Source organism: Lates calcarifer, linkage group LG20 (assembly GCF_001640805.2).
Source record: "Lates calcarifer isolate ASB-BC8 linkage group LG20, TLL_Latcal_v3, whole genome shotgun sequence".
In the NCBI taxonomy this organism is placed as follows: Eukaryota; Metazoa; Chordata; class Actinopteri; family Centropomidae; genus Lates; species Lates calcarifer.
The window spans coordinates 654861-680026 of NC_066852.1; the positions used below are offsets into that span (position 1 = coordinate 654861).

Consider the following 25166-nt stretch of genomic DNA (forward strand, 5'->3'; position numbering starts at 1 on the left):
CTAGGGTTAGGTTAGTTAGGGCTAGGTAACAGAGGCTAGGGTTAGGGTTAGGGTTAGGGTTGTAGAGGGGGTTAGGGTTAGGGTTAGGGTTGTTAACAGAGGCTAGGGTTAGGGTTAGGGTGTAGGGGTTAGGGTTAGGGTTAGGGTGTTAGGGTAGGGTTAGGGTTAGGGTTAGGGTTAGGGTTAGGGTTGTAAAGCTAGGGTTAGGGTTAGGGTTGTTAGGGTTAAGGGTTAGGGTTGTAGTAGGTTAGGGTTAGGGTTGTTAGGGTTAGGGTTAGGGTTGTTAGGGTTAGGGTTAGGGTTAGGTTAGGGTTAGGGTTGTTATCCAGATAGGGTTAGGGTTAGGGTTGTAGGGTTAGGGTTAGGGTTGTAGGGTTAGGGTTAGGGTTAGGGTTGGGTTAGGGTTAGGGTTAGGGTTGTTAGCTAGATGTTAGGGTTAGGGTTGTTAGCCAGATGTTAGGGTTAGGGTTACGGCTGTAAGCTAGAGGTTAGGGTTAGCTTCCATCATACATTTTGATTGGTGCAAGTTGAGAATAGTTAGCATTTCTGCATTATAAAATCATTTTTGTGATAATGTGAAAACAGAAACTTAACTCAAAAGCTGAGTTACAAAACTTTATTGATTCAGATGTAAACAATATTTAACACAATGCAGCAAAGATAATGAGAGATGTTTAACCATTTTAATGTAGTGATGAGTACACATAAGGAGATCTTCTCCTCCTACAGAACAGAAGACAAAGCACCTCCCAGTGGCATTGTGTGTTATTGTGTTGTTTTCTGTGATCCACTTTAGGTCCAAAACTTGAGCTGCCATTCTCTTGTCCTGCAAAGACACAACATCTTAATCAGTGAACCTGATCAATAAATCTGATTTTCTTCTCTAAACTGTCATTAATCTTTTCTGAGAGTTAAGTCCAACATATTAGTTCAAGTAGTAATTGTAAACCAGTCTTTGTCACATTAATGTCTGAAGTTTAAAAAGACATCAGGGAACAAAACAGTCCTGAAACTTAATTTGAACTGTTTTTAAACATATTTACAAAAACCTGTTGAGTCTACTGAACTGTTGAGACTTTTTAATTGATTGCTTACTGAGTGTTTATATAACTTCCTGTGTCAGAGCTGATGTCAGCACCCTCTGGTGCACAGGTGATGTAATGCTGTTTCTAAATTACCTGGTTGGACACCTCACTGTCCTGGATCTTCTCTGGTCTCTGGACTCATGGATCAAGAGATGAAACCTGGAGGAAATAAAAGAGGGAAATGATCAATTCACCATGAGCTGTTCAACACAGAAATGCACAAAGAAAAAAAAAATTTATTTTACAAGAGCACTCAACTGAAACTGCAGAACAATATTTAAGAAAGACAATTGCGCATCCAAAACGTTATAAAAATGACATAGTATAGTATGTGGTCAAAAATGTCATAAAAATGTCATAATACAGTAAGGGATCCAAAACGTCATGAAAATGTCATAGTATAGTATGTGGTCAAAAATGTCATAAAAATGTCACAGTATCTCTAGTAATTTAAAAATGGCCACTTGTAACAAAGCATAACTGTTAACTGAAAATAAAAAACATATCTTCCCAATATGTTACAGAAACAGACATTTATATCCTTACATCTTGGAGAAAAAAATATTTGTGATATTGTATTCTTGTTTTAGCTGATGTTTAACTTTTTCATTTTCTTTTAACTGTTCATACGTATACATTGTAAATAAACTTGATTGATCAGTTAAATTGGTTTTCTGACAAATTATACAGATTACAATTAAACTAGAAAGACTTAAGACAGAGCAGTTACTGAACATATACAGCTTAATATGAGTGCCCCCTGTTGGACAGTTCATGTAATGCTGTTACTCTATGACCTTACCTGAAGGGATCTTCTGGATTTGAAGAACTTCTTTATTGTACGATGACTCTGCGATCATGAAGCGATGGTGACACCTGGAGGACATAAAAGACAGGGTTTTAACTTGTGGTACAGTTCATTATGCTTCAGTGAAAGGTCTGAGTTCTTCTTGCACCATAATCACAGAAACATTACTGACATTTATAACAAACAAAGCAGGAAGAGTTTTGTGTTTTAGTTTGATGATTAAATCCAATGCAACTGAATCTGCATTTATTTAATTTGCATCTTAGTTGTGTATATCAATTAAAACAATGTATTCTAAAAGATTTACAAAGGTTTTAACAGCAACTTTATGTGGATAATTATTGGTAAGTGAATAGGTTGTTTTATTCTGCGAAGATATTTTAAAAGTCATATTCTGACAGTTAACATGTGTAGTCTAGTGTGCCTAGAAAATGGACATCAATAAAAATTAGTTTATTTTATCAATTAAAAAACAAAACTTTGTCCTGAACTTCTGATAATGTACAATCAAACTGATGTTGAGTTATTTTTTCAATCCTACTTTGACTGAAAGCCCCAATCCAAAGAGAGAAAATGTATCATCTAGTGGTTTTAATATTTTTAATATTCTAAGGTGAGAAGATGAGGAAAGCTACAACTGATTACTCCACAGGAGGAAAACTGATCAATATTTGTTTTTATTATTATTGGGTTTATTTTATTTTACAAATATTTGCCTGGAGGACGTCACTTTGAGCTCGGGGAAATTACAACTGGTACTGTTTTCTGACATTTTATAGACGTACGGTTTATCAGTTATACCAAGGTTTGACCCTGGGATTTAAACAGTATCAAGACTGAAAGTGGTTGCTGACATTAATAATTCAACACATTTTTTTCAGACTGGGTAAATTTTTAGGACACACACCTGTTTGGTCTGTATGGTGAGAGCTGGTATTTTCATCCAGGCTGCAGCAACTGAACCAGTAGACCTGGAAACCACAACAACAACACATGAAAAACTAATAAAGCAACTCATAAAAAATACAAACTTCTCACCACCGTAACTTAACCACAACACTGAAAACTAAACTAGAACCTTGATAATGACAACTGAAAGTTTTGAGGTGAATAAATTGGTTATTTTAATGAAATCAAACAGTATTGACCTCAAAGAGAAAACCTATTTACAAAAATGTAACTATAAACTATCATTTTTACTTTCAAAAGGTACAGAGTTGACATCTAGTTTCTAAAACTGTTTTTAAATCAAAGTATAAAGTCACCACAAACACATTACTAATCAGTAATATACATTGTAGAAGATCAATGGATGGCCATTACTACCACACACAGGCCCAACCACCTGCAATATATTATAATAAATGCATAGAGACACAGTATGATGCAAAACAACCACAAAGAGACATACCCACAAATAAACGTAAAATGACCAGAAATGGACACAAAACTACAGACAAGCACAAAGAAATACAACAGTATGCAAAACAACCACACCAGGAGGGGCTGTAACTTAAGCTCCATACGTCCGATAACAAAAATCCTTCATTCAGTTAAAAGTCATACTTGTATGATTATAAAAATTGACTGTGATTCACCTTGAAACAGTAATAAAGTAGTCGGTGTGAAGTGTTTTAATTTTTTTGACTTAAAATGACTAAATTAAAGTGACCGCAAACAGTTGTAAACAAACTACCAAGAGATGCACTATGATATCATCCAGCCATGTTAGAGGCTCACAACTCAAGTTCAGTCACACAAACACAAACACACTCTTACTCAGGCAATAAAACCGACTGAAAATGGAAATGAAGTCAAAGGATGTCATTATATCAGAGGGCTAAGGCTAATGCTAATGCTAACGTTCACCCCTGAAGACTTAGTTAGCTGGCTAGCTTACCGTGGCACCGCAGGTTTGTTCAGCGTCCAGCCTCACTGCGTTCAACAACAACAACAGCTCCAAAGCTTGTTTTGGTTTCCAGACTTGTTCCGTTAATGAAGCTTCTCACAGTGCTAACGAAGCGGTCACTCAAACGTATGTTTTTCTCCGTAGTTTCACTGTCCTTCCCGACTATGTCCCGACACGCGTCGCAGACCAGTGACGACAGACAAAGCGTCGATTGGTTGGCTGACTCTGCTCCGCCCAGCAACCGCTTCGTTCTACGGAAGTGGGCGTGGTTTAATCTAAACTGGGTTGGAAAAACGATAGACCATTAAATAAGTAAAGTAAAAAGTGATTTTAGGAACCTTAAACCCACTATCAGGGCGGTAAAGCTGCCGTTAAAAATTCATAATTTGAAAAAAAAAACAAAAACCAAAACGTTAACACCATGGGTTAATGTGAAGTGCATATCCATATCAACATCACCTACAGAAAACAACACGATACATGCTAACAAAATAAATACAGAAGGATTGTTCCAGTGCTTCTGATTCAATCATCATGACACTAAGAACAATAAAAATGAGCAGAGATATTTTCTCTGATTTTATAGTTTATATAGATAAGAAATGAATGTCTGTCGCTTGTGCTCTAATGACAATGACAGTGAACACACAGCATTAAATTAACATGTCATAGAGCCAAAACAAAAATTCTAATGTTAATAGCGTCACCACAAATAAATAATATTTCTTAAGCCTGTTTCAATCAGTGTGGCGTTATTGTGTGTAAAATAAGCGACTGTGCTTTTCATCTTTCAGCAGTTCAGATACACACATCGTTGGATTTGTTAAGCTTCCATGTAACCTTGATTTGTTTCTGGCTAAAAGACGTGATGTTAAAAGAAGAGGTGGTGGATGTTCCCTTTGATGAGCAGGGAAACAGTCATCTGAGGATACAAATAACCCAAAACCTCCTCAGGGAAACAGGGTCGGTTTATTATTTGAGTTATTTTAATGCAGGTGCAAGTGTGTTTAGTAAATAACATGAGGATCTGTGATTATATATATTTGATATATGTATTGTAATTATCATAATAATACATCCATGGTGAACTTCAGGGCCACTGTATAGATGGCCACATGGTTTGTCTTTAACCTTTGACCTCGAGTTCATCCCAAGTTCAGTTCATGGTGTTTTAGCGCCATATGGAAGGAACAGACTCGTACAGAAATTAAAACTGCCTGCAGGCACTTTGGTGCTTCTGTTATTTGTAATTTGCATAAATTATTCCTCTTCCTTAAAATCCTGTTTAGACCGGGGCACGACGTCCTCGCCACAAGAAGTATTTTTACCTCACGTTTTGTTGCTCGGCATCTGTCTCCCGCTCTGAGTGCCTCTGTGCCGAGTGTTTTATCAGTGATTTAACTATCTGATCTCCCAGAGATGAATCAATACGATATGTAAATAAGCTTTATGCAAATTGAACACAAGTGGGTGTTTGTGAGCATAAGAAAAGGAGAAAGAGGTGAGTTTTTTTGGACGTCTGCAGCGAGATCACGCTGCCAGGCGTATTAATCTCTTGCGCTTCAGTGGCACAGTGTGGCGCCTCATCTTCACACTGGCTGCTGTTTCCCCCGCCTTCCTCTGAAATTACAGTCAGTAATCTGTTTGGCACTGAGACGAGGAGCAGAGGAGGGAGGGAAAAAAACTCCAAAAAACAACAGGAAACAGGTTAAGAGAGAAATAAACATTTTAATTAGGAGTTTGGCACTGATAATTTTAGATTTCACACACACACACAAGATTTTCTGAAAGCTCAAAATTAAATAAAGATATCTGGATATAAGAAATTTGTATTTAGATATAAGTTAAATACTCTGGAGTATGATGATTATGAACATTTCCTTGCACACCTGACCTACTTCACCACAATGACGCTTATATGTAGGACAAGCCGACTCTGAAAGTGAAGCAACGCTCAGGTGCCACATGAAATCAGACTGTACAAGCACAGAGACGCATAAACGTCACACACAATAAATACAAATGTTAAAAAATCCAGGGAGCTGTCAGGTTGGATATCCGTCACAGTGCCGGGAAACACACAAAAGACCCTAACCCCCACCCCCACCCCGCCCCCGCCGCCGTGTTGCGTGGCGAGGCCTCCGTCAATTCACAACTTTCAAAGTCACGCAACTGTGGCGTCGTCCTGTGGAGAGGTAGATTCTGTTCATGGGTAATTATCTCTGTACAGGTGAAGGAGCCTTCTCTGGAATCAAGGGCAGAACGAGTTTGGGAAAAAAACTATTTTGGATTATTGATTTTTCTGACAGATATTTCGATAGAATTCGATAAATCATTCAATGTTTGTTTTCATAGAAACTGTCAACACAGCATCAGACTCCAGACGACATCCTGCTATCGAGCGGCTGCACCGTTCAGACCTGCTCTGTCTTTTCGGTTTGATACGAGCTCTCCTCTTCCTTCATCCTCTTCCTCTTTCCACTGAAGCCAAACGTCTGTTGGCTAAAAGTCTGTTTCCTGATGTTTTCTGTCCTTATTTCCTGTGTGGTTCGACTTCTTTTCTGTGCTTCCCACAGGAAAGAAGTCGAGCCACACTGTCCACTTGCTTCATCTCAACCTTTTTCCCCTCTAAAGTTTAGAAGTCACATCAGGCCTCAGCTCCTCACCCGTCCCCCTCTGAATCAAACGCTCTTTGTCAAAGCTCGTCGTCGTTTGCATTTTTTTGTGAACTCGAGTGTGAAGCGTAACAGTCGCAGCAGGGAGTGCAGAGGTGCTGCTGGCAATCTGCAAGGTCACCAAGAAAAAAAAACACATACAGCAAATCCAACAGAAGCCAAAGAGAAGCAAATGGTTCGGGGAGGCCCTCAGAGGTCACCTTCCCTTCTTGCTGTGCTCTGAGCCTCGAGTTTCACTTTTACAACTTTACAGAAAGTCCTGTGAAAATGATGCTGCAGTCTCCTCTTTATTTCTGCCGTGAGGTGGAGGAAGCGACGCAGTCTAACCCCCGGATTAGTGCAAAATCTGTAAATCATCCCACAGTCCTCGTCCTCCACTCAGATCTTGGTCTCTTTGTAGTCTGCAGCTCTGAACGAGTCTCTGACGGCCAGGAGAGCCGAGGCCAGGAGATGTCCGCTCACTCTGCTGTGCCACTGCTGCGACCGACCTCTGCGAGACAAAACGCAGACAGAGGAAAGGTCAGAGAAAGAACTGCATGCCTACTGTCTGTAAGATTAAAGATGATATTATGGTTAAAGGCCGTCTGGGATAAACTTTCAGGAATAAACATTTCCATATACGTTTTTAAAACACCGCAGGGAAAGAGGCACAAACTTTGTGCTGCAGTGGAGGAAAAATGTCAAACAGTCTAGTTTAACTGATATTTTATCTACACTGGACTGTGGCGATGTCTTATATATGCAAACCTCTGCTCAGTGTCTACAGCTCAGCTCACCATGATTACCAACTGTAAACTGTACTGGGAAGGTCAAATCTGACATGATCACCTCTACAACCATCAGATAATCAGACCTGACTTTGATCAGGACTCAGGCCGATTATCTTTTAGCGTGTCGCTGTTGTTAATAGCTGCAGTTTTAAAATGTGGCTTCCTTGTGCTTGTTCTTCTGGTTAAATAAAGGTTAAATAAATAAAAAATCTCAGTGCTGCTTGAATAAGGTCAGCTTCTTGTTTTAGGCACAGCACTGCCGACAGCAGCACATTCCCTAAAACTGCACTCCTCTAAAAGTTAAGCATGTTGGCATCTTTCATGAGTCTGTTGTTTCTGTTGTTGTCTCTGCAGTTTCAGGCAGAGTCCGGTCTGAACTAAACATCCTTGACGTCTCCCTCTCTCTCTCCCGCTCACTCTCCGAGGCCATAAGGTATTTCATTTCCTCTGCAGGCGATAGGATCTGTTTCACAGGCCTGTACTGTAAAAAGCCCCATCGACCTTGATGCCGTGGATCTGTTGTCTTGCCTTGAGAGCTAACAAGCACTTAAAATTAACGTCATCAAGCAAATAAGCTCAAGACGGCCCTGGCACAAGCGCAGACTTTTAGCTTGAGCTCTGTCATGAGAGGAAATTAAAGGCGAGGGGAAAGTGACAGAAAGACAAAGAGTGAAGGCATTCATCCTTCCGGGTGTTTGCACTTCTTTCTTACACGATCACTCTTGCATAACAGGGACCTTGGCAGGCCGACGTGGCTCAGATGCCTGCTGCTGGGTGCTTGTGAATGATCCAGGAATTGAGGCTTCGATTCAGTTCTGCATGCACACACTGCTCTCGCTTTCTCATGGAGTTTTATCCTCCTACGTCAGTGTTATGGGATAGCATTTCTCACAATTACAACACAGCAGGAGAAAGTTCTGACTGAGTACTTAAAGGATAACTGGTGATAACTTTTTGACAACATGATGATAGGATTCCTACAGAGACAGAACTTTGTATTATTATTTTTTCTTATTTTTCTGCTCAGTAAAATTCCTGTTTTTGTCAATTGGAGTCTGGTACTGATATATTACAATGTTTCTAGTTTTTGGCAGGATTGAGCCTCCGTACTCATCTGTTATCACTTTGGTCCCTGTGCTCTCCGTTATATTGAATCTGTGCTGAGGAAACACGGTGCGTGCTCATAACTGAATTGACCAAATCTTGCGGTCTCTTCCTGCTGCCGACCTGAGCTGCTGAGGGAGGATAAAAAACCCTCTACCTACAGTGTGGTAATGACAGAGCTGCTCTGTGAGAGCGCCGCCGCCGCCGCCACCTGTTTTCTGTCGCATGGAGGTTCATTTCATTTAATCAACTGAGACAAATGGAGCTGCGAGGCTCCGCCGAGAGTCAAATTGATCACGTAAGCAGCCGAAAATCTGCAGCTACTTAGTTTCAAAGGGCATGAATCATGAGAAAAAGGGGGCTGTTACTCCTCCTCCTCCTCCTCATCTCGGTCTCTCGCTCATATGCTCACCTGCAGGGAGGTTGTGATGGCTCTGCAGATAGATGCTGGCAGAGGTCAGAAACACAGAACAGGCTCAATTAAGACAGATAAGGTGGTCTAAGTGCTCTCTCCAGATATTTCTTTTAATGGGCTTCTCTCAGCCTTAAATCCTCTCAGCCTCTCTGTGGCTCCTGCAGCTCACTTTGCCCTTGGTTTCACGTCTGTCTGGGCTTAAAGGGCCATTCCACCACTTTAATATGAACTGAGATCTGGTTTAAGAACTGTCCTTCCTCTGCAGCCGACCTTTACCTGGTGTCGGTTCGACAGAGGTGCGTCAGCCGGGTCTTCCTGGCTCCGCTGGGCTCCAGCAGGTACAGGCAGGAGTGGACTTGAGCCCTGACCCCTTCCACCAGGACCTCGGGGTGCTCCGTGGATACAGAGGACAGGTACAGGGGTCCGGAGGTCAGGTCTGACTGCCAGGTTCTGAGAAAGAGGAGGGAGAGGATGCACATAAATGCAACTGATGCAGCTGTCTAATCTGTGCTTTAAATAAAGACTAGGGATGTGCACGAATAATCGATTAGTCGATTAGAAACTTTAACCAAACTTCAGAGACGTGGAACTGATATTTATGGTTCTGTTTCAGCCCGAGTGCAAAAAGACTGATGACTGCAGGTCTGGTGATGTTAAATTTAGGAGTTACTGTCAACAAATCCCATACAAGTATTATCTGTTTTCTAAAAACTATTAAAAACACATCAGCCCCAAATACTCACTGGAGCCCCAAATGTTGATTAATCCACCGCTGAAAATAGTCCCCAACACATTCACATTCTCCTGTTTGAGTAACGTTAGCTGTAAACTACAGTGAGCAGCTGTTACAGGAGATCTACACCCTCAATACAGAGTAACATCACCCTCTTTCTTTGTGTTAATAATTTAGGGTTAGTGTTTTTATTTTCTACTCTGGGACAACTCAGAGTCTTGTTTGCCGTCAGAGGGAGGTCCACAGTGTAATGTGGTGCGACTGCAAACACAGATCCCGTCATGTCTCATCTGACTTCAGGGGTAGATTAAATTTTCATCAGCCTCACACACACACACACACATACTCTGTTTTAGTTAAAATCCAGTAGTTTCAGCTTCGTCCTCTCTGCTCCGTGGAGCTCAGCAGGTTAACACCCAGAGGCCCGTGAAGCCTGGGGCTCGCCTTGCCTCATTACCTGAGCAGCAGGTGCTCCTGTGGGGGCCGGGAGTCCAGGCCGTGGCCCTGGCTCTGTAGGAGGTAGTGGTAGACTTCGGCGTCCTTGGACAAGGTCTGGACGACGGTGGCCTGGCGCAGGCTTCCCTCCCACAGCTGGTGCTCTCTCAGCAGCCGGTGGAGCAGCTCCTTCTGGGGGGCGTCCACCTCCACGGAGCCTCGCCACATCCACAGCGGGCAGCCGTCGTCCATCTGAAGACGAGGGGAGAAAGAGAAATGGTACTCAGGACGCTCACGCTCCCTCTTTGCCGACTATTTATTCCCTGTAGGTCTGGTTTACCTTTTTAAAGGCCAGGTCCACATGCTCTGGAGCCGGGTGGCTCTCCCAGCCTCGGCTCTTCTCCCTGGCCTCCTTCAGGAGGAGCTGGGTGCTCTGCTGCAGCTTGTTCCTCCTCTCCTCCTGCTCCTCCTCACCTCCACTCTGACTGGAGGACACCGGGCCTCTTCCTTCCTCAGACAGGGAGTCCTCAGTGGGGCCTGCAGGACTTAGACACCGACCAGGCCAAAACTCTGGAAGCTACAGAAAAGACTGATGTTTATTTTGTCTCAACATCAGCCCGGGCTCCATTCATAAAGATTAAAATACCAACTGTGGAGCAGGTGGTTGGCGTTTGTACCTGGAAGAGTCTCTGGGCCTCGGTGATCATGTTGGCCAGGCCCTGGGTGGCAGCCAGGTTCTCGCTCAGGTCCCGCTGGTTCGGGCAGCCCAGGCTGTACTTCCTGTGACTCCTACAGCAACAACAACAGTTAATTATTTATATAATTTACCATCACCTGTAAGAGGATAGTTTCTTAGATTAGACGAGAGGAACTTGGGGATCGATCCATCAAACTGAGCTACAGCCAACTGAACTGTCAGAGACGCAAAGATCTGGGGATAATGAAGAAGGAAATAATATTAACTTAGATTTATATTGTGCCTTTCTAGAAACTCAAAGACGCTTTAAAACAGGACACAGCAAATAAACAAAGAGGAGAGTGTGTGAGGGTCGGAAAGCAGACCCATGGCTGAGGATCGCAGCATCCAGGACTGTGTGTATAGATTAGGGCAGTGAGGGATTTATAAGTGAGGAGAAGGATCTTGTAGGTGATGCATGATTTACACAAGGGGCCAGTGGAGACAGATGAGATTAAGGGTGTAAGAAGCCTGAGAGTCTGAGAGTCTGTCCAGGGCTTTGCTGGAAATCCTGAACAAGACTCCGACGTAATAATCGAACGGGCGGTGACGAAGGCGTGGATCAGGGTCTCTGCTACAGAGTTCGTGAGTAATGGATGAAGCCAGGAGATGTTTTTGAGGTGGAAAAATGCTGGTCTGGCATGAACGAGTGGAGTCCAGAGAGACGCCCAGGGTGCCGTGTCATTATTATTTTTATAGCTATCATTACTATTATTAATATTACTTACGTCTCTAAATGGAATCTGTATTATGCCCCCAACCCTTTCTTAACCCAGCAGGTCGAGGCAGATGGTCGCCACCCTGAGTCTGGTTCTGCTCCAGGTTTCTGCCTCTTAAAAGGAAGGTTTTTATTTTCCTAGTTCTTGCTCATCGGTGGGAACTGTTGGGTCTCTCTTTGTGATTTTTATAATATAAAGAGTACGGTCTAGACCTGCTCTATATGTACAGTGCATTGACCCTAACCCTAACGGTTCCCTGCGGGGCCTATAAACACCATTTATCTCTGACCCCTCCGACCGACTGCTTCAGCGATGGTACAACAGAGACAGACAGCTGCTAAACTGCTCGATACGTTTATTTCCACAGTTTTGGGACGGACAGGAAACAGGAAGAGGGTGTGAAACATGTGACCTGTCAGCTTCACGCTGCAGGCAGCATACATGCCCGTCAGCTGAAGCAGTTTTAACAGGCGGCAGTCGACTGGAATCAGCAGCTCTGCGTCACAATTACTGCAACTGACAGATTCAGGTTATTTTGGAAACGTTTCATGTTGCATCGCTGAGGTTTACTGGAAACTGACACAGTCACAGGAACTCATTTTCTGTGATTTTTTATCTGATATGTTGTTTTAGTTTGTGACGAATAAGAAAAAGCTGTGTTCATAAATTAGACACGAACGCTTTAAACAAACTGAGCCGGTCAGATGGGCGGTTAGACCATTAAAAAGTCTGAGTCTCAGTCGGAGTGGTGAGTTCTGTCAAAGCAGAGACACGAAAGCAGAAGACAAAGAGATGAGATTTTATAAATCTGTGGGAGAACGGCGGCGAGCAGCAGTCAATTTTCTGAATTATTGTTCCCACCATAAAGCGTGACATTTCTGACAGGCTGGGACTCTGGCTTCCAGGAGAAAAGGGAGGCACAGATCTGCTGATTGTGTCGTTATATCATTTCCATCTACTGTCCCGTCAGCCTGGAGGGAGGAAAAGAGCCGGAGTGGAAAAAGGAAGAGGTGGAGATGAAAGGAAGGGAGGGAGGAAAGTAGAGAGAGGAGAGTGATTACAGGAACGAGAGGAGAAAACAAGGGAGGGAGGGAGGAGGAAGATCAGAAAAATGTGGAGGATGGAGAAGACAACGTGTAGAGAGAATGGGCAGAAGAGGAAGAGACGAGGTAAAAAAGGAGGAGGAGGAGGAGGAGGAGGAGGAGGAGGAGAGGCTGACCCAACCTTTAAGTTAATAAATGTCTCCTTTAATTAAGCTGACATGACGCTTAAAGCTAAAGAATGCATTAATGCATGAGTGAGCAGAAGCAGCACAAACTCTGAGCGTCTCCAAATAATAATTAAGTTCATATCCTAATAATACAAACCACAAACTGCATGACTGTCATCATCCTCTCATGTTATCGTCCCTGTCTCGCTTCCTGTCCAACAGGCTGAGAGGAAACATCTTTCATATGACGGGGTGAAGGTGAAAGTTTATTTGTGTATTGTACTTTTTTATTTATTTGTACGATGATAAACTTTCTTTTTAAAGAGGTGGTAAGTTCCAATGAGTTATAGACATCTTTGCTCGGTCTTTCCGATTGAGTAGAATGGTCATTAATCTTTACAGGACGAACAGATAATATTTTAGATTGGTATCCAAACTTTCAGGGAGCCACTGATTTGATTTCATTTTAGTACATTATAAAATACTTGTCTTTTATTTCCTGTCTCTTTCTGCAGGTATTTCTGCCTCTGGAGCTGTAGAGTCTGATCTGTAACGACAAGCCTCCTGCTGCTCCTACGATCCTGCTCAACACCTGCTCTAATAATTAAAATTATTAGACCTACCTCTAGTCTTATTGCTACTATTATTATAATTGTTGTTATCATAACTGCTAATATTACTATTACTGATTGGACTTTTTTGACTCAGCTTTTCTGTGTCACTCAGAGAGGGAAGAGACGTCTTTACGATGAGAAGCTGATTTAGAGACAGAGTTAAGCACCAAGATTTCTTGCTCGTTGGCTCGAGGTTTGACCAAAGGAATCTAATTTTAATTTAATATCTAACATACATGTAAGAAGGGAGTCGATTTGTGGAGGTTATGTAACGTGCGTAAACTGTGCCAACAGCTTTTCATTACACAGGGAAAAGTGTGTGTAACAGCTGGATCCCATCCAGAGGTGGTGATGTCATGTGTGAGAACACACAGCTGTGGAAACGAGACGTCTACCGAGGCAACAAAAGGAGGAAGAAAAACATGTTGCCATGGAACCTTAACTAAGCATCATGTGCCCGAGACTAAATGGAGAGAGTTCAGCATTTTCTTTTTGCATGAAATCACCAATCAAATCCTGTGATCATCTGAATGATTGTCGTGAGGTAACACATTTCTTAGCAGTGTCCAAAGTGTCCTCAGTGGTGTGTTTAAGGACGCTCCGACAATCAAGAGAACAGAAAATAAACTCCTGACAACGCTGTTGCTCTTAGCTCACCTGGCTGCGTTGGCGTCTCTCTTCAGGGTGTTGAGGTGGAAGAGCGACGGCGCCAGGCAGACGGCGACGTTGGTCGGAGTCATCTGGTTCTCGTCCACGCAGGCCACCACGTCCCGCAGGAAGTGGAGCAGCGTCCGCAGCGCCTCCCTGTTCTCGTCAGGAAGTAGCAAGATGGCCGCCTGAGCCGCAGCCAACTGCTGGTCCTTGGGAAAATCTGCAGGAAGAAAACTCAGCAGTTAATATTTTCATTACTAAGCCAGGAGTTTATGTTATTTTGAACTTTGGACAATAAATAAGTGTCAGAAAAACTATTCACAGCAGCAGAAACGTGCTCTTTAAAACTGCTCACATTGGTAAATGTGGAGGAAGGACTCGCAGAGTTTGCTGGTGAAGATGGGTTCAGGCAGGTCTCTGAAGTACTGCTTCACCATGTCGGCGACGTCGAAGGCGGACTGGCTGTCGTACGAAATGCCGTCGGGGTTGGACTCCACCAGCTCGCGGAGGTACTGGATACGAGACTTGACCCCCGACTTCCGGAAAAGACCGACCTGAGAGAGGACGCAGGACGTCACCACCTCAGAGTGATTGTAGAAGATTTAAAACAGGTCTTGTCGTGACTTCATGTGTAATTACCTGGTCCAGACATTCGGTCCTCAGGTAGACCAGGGCCCGGAGGATGCTGGGAGGAAGCGGCTCTCCTGTCTGCTGCACACTGAGGAGCAGAGGGACTCCAAACACCCGCCGACCTTTCACCTCCATCGCCTTGGTCTTCCTCACCGGTTTGGGAACAGTCCTGCGGGCGGCAGATACATCAACAATCAAACAGCATGAACTGCTACAGAGGGAAAAGTTCTGGAAATTAATGTACGCTCCAAAAATGTTGTGCAAACATCCTGGGAATTTGCGATCTAGACCAGTCAAATGTGAGAAAAAACGCTCCACTTGGCTGCTGGTGGATCCGTTTTTCTTTTGAAGGAAGAGCCAAATAACATTTTTTTTGATTACATAAGTCCCCAGTGATCGCTCAAACGTGTGCGCCATTCAAATCAGCACAGCAGGAAACATGTGGACGCTGAGCAAAGAGACCAGACTGTGTTGAAGTTTGTTTATGTTTCTGAACTGATCAGAACCTTTTAACCATTAACACCAGTGACTGTTTTTCTTCTTTTCATCGACACTTCTGTTCCTCCAGATGCAGAGGACTTAAAAACTCTCTCTTTTTTTCTTTGGGGGAGAAAAAGAGACAGAAAGCTGCTTTCCTTTTTAGCTTTTAACACTGGAAATTGCAGGGCTGAGTGCACTCTGGATAAAACTGCACTCTTGTGATAGTCAAAATAAAAAGGATCCAAAGCACTCCAGCAATCAGTAATGAAACCTCTTCTCTACTCGCTCATCATCCTACAAGTTATAAAAACATGTCAGCCCCGCAGCTTTCACCAAACTACAGACGCACAAAAAACGATCACTTGTGCACTCTAAATGCTTTTTACCTCTCTCTCATCATATATATATATATATATGTATATATATATAACTGGAGCTGGATTTGGTCTGACAAAGCTGTGGTAAGAAAACAGTTTTTATTTTATTTTTAGTTTCCACCTGGACAAATCAAAACTCTACCTGTGCTAACCAGGCTTCTCCTCGCTCATTCCTTAATACTACAGCTGCGTTCTTGTACTTTACAGTGCTCAATGTGAAGGTCTAGAGAATAAACAGATAAAGACCCACAGAGTCCAACATTAACCATCATATAAAACCATGAAACTTCAGCTTCAACATGTGGCAGCAAATCTGAGACCAAGCTTCCAGAGGAGCTGCCAGGAAACAACTGCCCAAAAACCATCCCAGCTTGAGAGGAAGCGACATGACTTTCCTGAACGTAGCAGAGGAACAGAAGAGGACGATGTTTCTGAGCCGTGTTATCGTCACATTATCCAGTTTGAGGTGAAGGAACACAACGTTCACATAATTCGTCATTTGCACTTCACAGTTCGTGCTCATTTAAAGCTCCTGCTTTGTGCACCAAATTTTAAACTCGCTGTTTTCTTTCTTTTTCCCAGTCAGAGCTGAGTTCTGACATGATTTCTCTTCAATTTCCCTCCTCTTTCATGTTACTGATTGAAGCTTAAACTCCACAAAACGCAGCAGTTTGAAATGCTAAAACACAGCACACCTGACAGACAGGAAGTCTTTTTCAACCTGCTGCTACAGGGCGGCTGTTTGAACACTCGTCTGATGCTGAAAATTAAAGACGAATATCTACGAGGAGTAATTTCAGGAGGGGTTTTTCTGTTTGTCCACATTCAGCCTTATCATTGAGTATAACAGCCTCAGCAAAAAAAATAAAAAAATAAAAAAATCTAATTGGTTTTCTACCAAAGCATAAAACAAGCAGGTCATGTGTATACTCCGATCACATTAAAAAACATAAACGTTGTGCGGAGTAAACAAGCCGAGAATCTGAATGTTTTATTATTCTTACAAATGAATTTGTCTCAATTTTGCATGAGGGCTTATTCCAAAAACACAGTGTGGGAGGCAAAACACTGATCTCATTTAATCCATGTGTGTCAATAACGAGCACAGTGAAAACATCCAGTATTTTAAAACAACAACAAGCTGCAGGTTTGAGCTCGACAGCTCTGCACCTCACTCTCACTGGCCTCATGTCCAGCAGCTAAAAGGACAAAACGGACACAGAATGACAACAGGTGCGCATGAATTTAGGGATTCGCAGCCTAAGAAAACATGATGAGCAGTCAGTTAGCTGGAAGCAGGAGGAAACAGCTTGTTGGCTCTGGCTTCATATTTACTGGTATCAGTCCTCTCGTTAAAGTTTGAAAAGTTCTGAGGACATCTAACTGCTGTTTCAACAATATTTAAATGACAATCTGTCACTTTTCAACTAAATTTAGCCTGAGTTTTTCCCTGGAGATCTGACAGTGATATAAATAAATGTTGGAGGTGGAGAAGGAACTAAAACTGTAAAAGAGAGAATAAAAGCCTGTTTCTGTTTCTGTTGGATTCTTAGTGATTGTTAACCACTCTCCAAAAATCACACACCTCTTTTTTCATTTTCACCCACCAAACAAAAAACTAACAAAAAACTGATCAGTCCCATTTTTCTGAGACTCTTTACCAACTTTTAAAAAACCTGAAACTCTACAAAAAGACAACAGAAACTGAAAATAATGACCAGGGTTTAAAGTTTCTTTTGATTCATGGGTTTGGAAAATAAGCTGCAGCGGCTCCGTTATTTTGATAATGATGGCAATAAGAACTAAATCTATGACGTTAACGAAGCAGTGCGTGGAGAGGGTTTCATTTCGTCCTGGTCTTAACTCCAGACGCCGTAATCCCCTGCGTTGTGGAGCTGTTTACTGCAGTCAAAGCGCAGAGATTGAAGTGGATAAAATGAAGAGGAGGACAGAGACCCTGTGAGTAAACAGCCTTAAATAACCCACAATTCCTCAGGAGTTAACCGGCGAGCAGAGGCGACGACAGAACCAAACGTCCCTCTGATTTCCCAGGAATAAAGTCCAAAGGCGTGAGGCTGCAGCAGCAGCCCTTCCCGGGGTATTTTGGAAGGGAGTTTATTCCTCTTGAAGCATGTTGTTGGCAAGTTTGCACCTGAGCCATGAATAATGAATGAATTTTCTAAACAGGCTGCCTGAAATATTTACCCCCTGCCCGCCCACCTGCCCTCCTTTCAGCTCACAGTTGTTTCCTCAAAGAAGTTTCGGTGCCGGAGAAAAGAATCTAAGAATAACTGTTGCTTTCTCAGAGTTCTGTTTCTCTGTGAACCCCTCCCAACATCATTTTCAAAGCATGAAATCACCCAGAGCCTCCCGTCCTTACCAGTTCCAGCCCTGCTTGCTGGACGGGGAGTATTTGTCCATCAGAGCGGTGAGTTTGAGCAGCGCGAGTTTCTGCAGCAGGAGGAACTGGGAGGCCGACTGGTTCTCCACCCCCGGACTGGTGGGCATGGAGGGCAGACTCTGCTCGCTGGACCAGTGCAGGTGCTGACTCACCCTGCTGAACACACAGCACACAGGACGGACGAGTAAATGATGAGGGAAACCAACAGGAACCAGAGCTGCTGTGCATTCTTTAGGAAAGAGTCTGCACTTAGATCTAATTAGAGAAAATGTTATTAGACTAAAACGACCTATAACTGCATGTATCTACATGTTTTACCTTAATAAAACTAATCCATACGCCTTAAAGAGATTAAAGTGCTGACTGATAGCAGACTGTAATGCACCTCACACACCAGCAAGCAAAATGGCTGAATAGACAAAGAAGTCAGAGAAAGATTTTTAGCACCAGTGGATCAAAGTAAAGTTTGTCCTGACTGTGGCTCTAAAGGGAGGTCACATCACAATTCAGATTCAACTCAAACAACTTTATTTATCTCCAGGGGGGTTAGCAGTTCAACAAAATCACACCCCACACACTTAAATAAGAATAGAGACCTGAAAGAGAAAACCTATCAGGGAGTAAACACTAATACTACAGAGCAGTGTAGCCGTGAGAAGCCAACAAAAGCTAACGTTAGCAAGCTGGCATCAACACAGCCAGATATATGTATGTTAGATTCCATCTCTGCCAACTAGATCCCAACAGATGATCCTTTAAAGTTAAACCAGCAACAAAAAATAAGAAACAGGCAGCGTCCGACATTAAAGGAGAGGCTTCATAACTTTTTATTGCTCTATACCTGAGAGCAAATATGCAACAACTAACAGTTATAAAAGCAGCTCCATAAAAGGCAATTAAAGCTATTCACCATTTTATCTTAAGAGCTTCACAGTCTCTTTTTCTTCAGTCGATGCCTGAGGGAATAAATTCCCTGTAACTGTTATTGTCATTGTCCTGCTTAGACTCACAAACGTCCACTTTAAGTTTCCACTCATTTGTTTTTGTTTCCTACACATGAATTCTGATGGTTCAGTTTTCATAAACATGAATTATTTTTAATCTATGTTCATTTCTCTCACCTGCTCCTGGGTTGTGGTGATCTCGACTTCACCTCCTCTCCGTTCACCGGTACCTTCTCCTCCTCCTCCTCCTCCTCCTCCTCCTCCTCCTCTGGATGCTGCACCTCCAGGTGGATGTGGCTGGGGGAGGACGGGCAGGGGGAGGCGGCCGAGGAGCAGTGACCTGGTGAGTCCTGGGTGGAGGAAGACGAGGAGGACGGAGGAGGAGGAGGAGGAGGAGGCTCTCTGAGAGTCGTCCGACAGATTTTCGGACCAGGTGGAGACCAGTTGTTGGAGGTCGCTGATCCTCTCCAGGACGCTGTCCAGAGCTGAGAAAACGTCTTCGTCTGCCAACAGTCGACTCACCTGAGAGAGGAAGAGTGTGTGGAGGTAAATCACAGGACTACAAACTGCTCAGGTAAGACAGAGTTTCACTTTTGAATTTTGCCCACGGGTTTTCTAAAGATGTAGACAAATCAGATCCCTTCAAAGCCATTTCCTAACGACTTCTATAATATTTTATGTGAACTTTTACTTTAGACGGTGCCAGCTTTATTCAAAGTGATTTACATCAGCTGTCAAAGACGACTGTATAGTTTCAATGGAAAATGGAATTTGATGATTTCAGGCTTTATGGGAGCACTCCCAGCTCCATATGGAGCTCAGCTCAGCAGAGTCAATATTCCTGATTGAATTATCTGTGTTTTAATAGATTTATGGAGATTGTTTTGAGGGTTTTATCCTTTTTTAGTAGAAAGGAAGGTGAGAGAGAGCGGGGCTCCTCCACCAGCAACTCAATCTCAAATTTTATATGAAATAAAAATCACACGTCTTTATCGGGGATGGAACTACAAGCGAATCAGCGACACCACGAGACATTTCAGCTGTGAATCTGCTTTGTTCTGAATCATTTTTTTATTGATGCATGTGAACTGTGTTGTATAGTCTTATCTAACTTCACAAGAGAAGCTGTTTTGTTCTGTTTCTGCGTGACTTTTCAACATGTGCTCGGGGCCAGAGGATGGAAATCTGTCTCATTTACGGTTCTTTTTTCTCATCTATAAGCATTCTCCATGTGAAATAAAATAATAAAAAATAACCACGTATTTTACTGTTATTTTTATTCTAGTGTGCAGGATTGTGATATTATCTGTTCAGCAAATGTTTCTGTTGTTCTATGCTTCAGAAAGTGCAAGACAAATGTTAGGTGTTGTTAAAGAAATGCATTATGGGTCATGTGTTTGGGAGAATATTAGAAAATGAGAAGAAGAATGTAAATCTAAAATGAAATGAATGATCTAAGTGTAGTAAAAACCCTCTGACTCACCTCTGACTCCTCACCCGTCCGCTCTGCATCGCCGCCTTCACCCTCAGACAGCGGCTGGTCATCGGGCACGTTGTCGTAGATGCTCAGCCGATGATCCAGCGTCGCGAGCGGGCTAGGGACGCCGACGCCACAGGACGGCGAAGCAGACGAGGGGTTCCTGTCGCCGGCGGCAAGCGACGACGTGCCGCCGCGTCGGCAACTGTTCCTCCCCCGGTAACCGTGGAAGCTCCCGGTCCTCCAGTTGACGGAGGTGCTGTCGATGATGGGGGACAGCATGGCGTGTTTGTGTGCGAGGGAGGTGGGGAAGGTCCCTGGTTTGTGTCCGTGGGGGATGTGGAAGACCAGGCTCTCGTGGCTGCTGTTGTTGTTGTTGTTGATCTGGTTCCTGTAGTCCTAAACAAGAGGGGAAAAGGTAAAGACAGAATATGAGTGAATAAAGACAGAGGGGAATGGATAGGCTGAGAATTGGACACAAGCTGTTTCTGTTCAAGAACATGAGTGAAACTTGTCCTCGGTGGATAATCAATAATCCACCGAGGATTAAACAACATTAATGCCTTTAGTTAAACGCTGTGGTTAAACAGGCTTTTTCTGTTATAACCCCTCAGTTTGAGCTTTCAGAGGACACTGACTCTATTTCTGCCTCTGGAGCTGTGATGACAAGCCTCCTGCTGCTCCCACGATCCTGCTCAACACCTGCTGTTATATTTAGAAATTATTACTGCTGCTTCTATTGTTATTACCACTTTAATTGTAATTAGTATCATAACAACTATTGTATTATTGATACCACTTCACACCGATACAAGAATCTCCACCGACCTCTGTTCCCATGTGGTTCTGGTTGTTCCGGGTCGTTCCGACGCCGCTGTTGGAGCGTTTGCAGTTGCTCCTGACCCGGGTGACGGGGCTGGGCGTGCTGACGGTGCTGCTGCTCTCCGAGTGGCTGTTACTGCTGCTGCTGCTGCTGCTGAGGGCGTGAGAAGACGAGGGCGAGGAGGACGCCCGGCTGCTGGGTCGACCTTGCAGACTGGAGAGAGTCAGGAAGGTTAAAGGAAAATTCTGTGTAACACCATAAAGCAGAGGAGGTATTTTTTGGCTCCACTTGGACAGGAGATCACCATCCTCCATCCTCACCTCGATGGGCAGAGCAGCCTCTCCATCTGCTCCTCCTCCTGGATCAGAACTGGCCCACTTATAACATACCGGGCCCGATCGCCACTGCTGCTTCCACTCGTCCCCCTCAGTCCTCAGCTTCTCCATCTTCCTCAGGAGGCTGGTGCACTTCTTCCTGGGCGGTTTGTCTGGGAAGCAGCCGTCAGCTTCCAGACTTGCGGTGGACGATCCTCCGCCACTCTCACCAGGGGACGGGGGTCCGCTGAATGAGGTATCCAGGGAGGGGGTCTTGTTCGTGGAGGAGCAGCGGGACGAGCTCCTGCTGGTCTCCTGGTCGTCTGTGGTGCCGCCGGCGGCGGCAGTCATCAGAGCGGTTCCTCCCCCGGCTTCCCTGCGCCTCTTGTGTTGCCCATCGTGGCCTTCGCTGTCGGTGCTGCTGGAGCTGTGGATGGAGCACACATCATGGCGGTCGCCTGTCGTCACACAGAGACACGTCCACGGCGGAGTCGAGGCGTCGCCATCGTCGCGCTCGCCTGTCGTAGGTCCAGCTGGGGCTGATGGCGCAGAAGTCCTCCTCATCGCAGTCGTTTCCCTGGAGTAAGGAGAAGGAGACAAAGACGTTTGCAGTCATTTATACAAACATGAAGACTTGTTAAGAGGAGTAACTTTACATTTAGTTTATAATGTAGTTGAATTGATCTGATTTTACTGTGGATTCAAAGAAAAACTATTTTCACAGTTTGCTTCAAGCCTGATAAAATAACCCTGATGATGATGTGATCAGGGCTTAGTCCTGGTCCTGAAGGGCACAAATCTTTAGCAGAGACCCACTGTTATAAAACTGGAGACATGGAGTTGAATCATGCAAGAAATACTAAATTAATCATCAGATTTATTACAATTTAATTTAGATTTTAATGATGTAAACTTCAAGGCTTTTAAGATCTGTGATAATTCCTCTAGTTTCTCTCCCTCTCTTGTCTGATCTCAGACCCCTGGAAAGAGCGTGAATCGAGGAGGAGGAGGACTTATCAGTTGGTATCAGTCAAAATCAAGTGATGCTCAACAAGCAGATTTCATGGTGCGATGCCCCGCCCCCCCCACCCGCTGCTCTGGTGGAGCCCCCGCTGCGTTCGAGTGTCTCGGTGTTCGCTTTCAGCACTCACCCTGCGTTTTGATCTCCGCGGCTCCAGCCTCATTTCCACACATTTGTTTAAAGTGCTTAATCTCCTGAAAGAGGGAGGAGGAAGATTATCAGCATCATATAATAATCATAAACTCATAAATACATTCTTTACATAAAGTATCTACAGCTGCACTGTATCATCATCTATCGTCACAGTACAGTTCTGATCTCCTCAGCCCTCATGGGTTGGTTAAAGGAACTGTCTGCATGTGTATCCTTAGAAAAAATGACTATTAATAAAAAAGCTGGGGGCCTTTTATAAGAAAGAAGCTGTACAAATAAAGTTTGATTTGATTTGATTTAAAGGAACTGGAGCTCCTCTCCTTTAACATTTAGAGAACTGGACCAGCTCTTATCATGGCTGCCGCTGAGATACTTCCTGGTCATTTCAACCTTCCTAAACAGAAAGGACTATTCGACCGCAGCCCCTGAATGCACCTTTGCTTCAGCTGACAGACGACTCTGGATCAGACCACCATCAAACAGAGTCTGGGTTTGCCATTAAACGCATTTATGACATTTATACGATTAAAAAAACCAGCATTCCTCTATATGTTTTAAATATATCCTGTTTCCTGTAAACTGCACAGCTCTTTGAAGTTAAAGTTCAGAGGAAAATGTAGATTTTATGGCTCTTTCTAATTGTGATAGAGCACATATAAAGTGTGTGAGGAGCTGAAGGGGTCAAGATAACACAGAACGCGTGCGTTACCTGCAGAGCGAATCGAGAGCATCCTTGTCCAGGAAGTGGTGATCACGCTTCGCCCACTCGAGGTCGACGGGGAACCTGCAGTCTGACGCACAAACACGACACAGGACAACACTGAGACGTCGTCTTTGGGTTTTACTCTGCGCGGCACAGGATTACATTAACAGCTCCATGTTTACCTTTGAATAGCTGCACATACTGAGGGAAGCCGGCCGCTCGCAGCCAATCACAGGCCTCCTTGGCTTCAATCTCTGCAAACAGCGAGAAGGAAAAACAGCATTTGATTCAATTATAATCATTTCATGCTCCGCCCGCTTTAAGAGGGCAAATATTTGCACTTAATCAGTCGTCTGTTTATGAAGTTTAATTACATTTGCATTTGGGTAAAAAAAAAAAAACACTGAGAAAGAAAAACTGGAGGCACATACAGGCTATTAATTATCTGTGACTCTTGGATGAGGCCATTTTAATTAGAGCTAATTGGCTGAGAGAGGGGATGGCTGCTTCTGAGAGAGAAGGAAAAGAGGCTTTTTCATGTTTCCCTCCTCCTCATCTTCTATCCATCTGCCTTCTCTCTCTCTGAGGTTATAACTCTGGATGGGCAGATCGACAGGACATAAAAATTAACATTTTGAACTTTGGGGGGAATCTTTGCGCCAAATGCTTCAACTCAGCTTCATGCCAGAGCTTTTATCCAATCAGATTTCAGCCCTGTGTTGCCACGGCAACAGAAATCTGCCTTGAGGCCTTCAGAATCAACAGTACAGGCTACTATAATTTAAAATAAATGACAAAGACACTGTTGCCTCGCGGATTCTTTAACCAATCAGACTTCGAGTTGGCGAGACCAGCGGCCATTAGCAGGTCTATGATAACGTCATTTGATTGGATGGAAACCGCATCTGTAGCTACTAGCGCAAGCTAAAACACGTTAGCATAGATTTAATAGCTGTTTTGCACCAAAAATGGCTGAAGGAGGAGGAAGAGTTAAATGACTCTGTTGTAGAGGTTTATCTGTGCATCTCAGCTCCAACAATAAGTCCTGTATACTTCAGATGAAGCTTGATAGATACATGCACAGAAGATTAAACGCCTTAATCACCTCCTCACTTCAACACAATGTGGAAAATATGTGCATTACAAGGCCCACGCTCCAACACGACCAATTAATCTCCCGCTGCAGTCGAGCGTCAAACACTCTCAAAGTGTAAAAATGTTTTGTCAATCCGGGATGTTTACAGCGAGCAGCGACAGAAATCACTTTCTCTCAGTCTGTCTGCACAGCTCAGAGGAGGATTTTGGATTTTCAGAAATATTTGTCCAACCTGCTCCTCTCCAAGCAGCCAAGGGCATTTCTTGTTTTCATATTCAGACAGCATGAAATATGGCCGACATTAGCCGCCGCTAAAGAACAACGGGCAGTTTGCACTGTGACTGATCGGCTCTTCAAACACTTGTCTGGTGGTTTTGAAGGAAGAGGCGCCTCATTCACGTTTTTATTTGTCTCAAATTCACCTGACAGCAGAACGGGAAGTTGGCGAATATACCACATGCCCCAATATGGCAACCTTCAAAATGACAGGAAGAAAAACTGAGTAAAAGTGAGGAGCAGGAGTCGGAGTGATTGACGGGGATGTGACGTTTTGACAAAAGGGATCAAATCAAATCCGGGGATATGTGGATCCACCTGGAACCGGAGCCCTGAACTCAGAGAGGAGCTCCCTCCCTCGCTCCTCCTGAGACCACCGGGGTCAAGAGTTAAAAACTCCCACTTTAAACAGGGAGCAGTGTCAGAGGAGAGGAGGAGAGAGGAGGCTCCTGTTTCCTCTTTTGTTTCCTTATCTCCTCTCGTCTCTTCTGTTTCCTCCTCTTTGCATCCTCTCCTTTTGTTTCCTCCTTTCCTCTCCTCTGCTCTCGTCTGTCTCCCCCCTCTCTCCTGTTTCTTCCTCTCTTCTCCTCTCGTTTCCTTCTCTCCT

General features: G+C 43.8%; 1 protein-coding gene and 1 long non-coding RNA gene across 2 annotated transcripts in view; both read right to left on the bottom strand.

Annotated features, from left to right (window-relative positions):
• Positions 1-611: 611 nt before the first annotated feature.
• LOC108899865 (uncharacterized) lies at positions 612-4324 on the bottom strand. Its single transcript, XR_001963620.2, has 5 exons — positions 3794-4324; positions 2801-2864; positions 1888-1961; positions 1179-1244; positions 612-826 (listed from the first exon to the last, which is right to left on the bottom strand). It is a non-coding gene; the product is annotated as an uncharacterized LOC108899865 (long non-coding RNA).
• A 1186-nt stretch (positions 4325-5510) lies between these two features.
• Positions 5511-25166, bottom strand: part of si:dkeyp-23e4.3 (rho GTPase-activating protein 7) — an 84035-nt gene continuing 64379 nt past the window's right edge. The window contains 19 exon segments of the mRNA XM_018700558.2: positions 5511-6967; positions 9043-9216; positions 9957-10186; positions 10275-10511; positions 10612-10723; positions 13871-14084; positions 14220-14418; positions 14504-14663; positions 17732-17905; positions 18874-19049; positions 19051-19218; positions 20180-20572; positions 21002-21209; positions 21317-21426; positions 21428-21769; positions 21771-21887; positions 22462-22525; positions 23194-23275; positions 23370-23441. Coding sequence (XP_018556074.1) covers positions 6856-6967; positions 9043-9216; positions 9957-10186; positions 10275-10511; positions 10612-10723; positions 13871-14084; positions 14220-14418; positions 14504-14663; positions 17732-17905; positions 18874-19049; positions 19051-19218; positions 20180-20572; positions 21002-21209; positions 21317-21426; positions 21428-21769; positions 21771-21887; positions 22462-22525; positions 23194-23275; positions 23370-23441 — 3344 coding nt within the window. The 3' untranslated portion in view covers positions 5511-6855.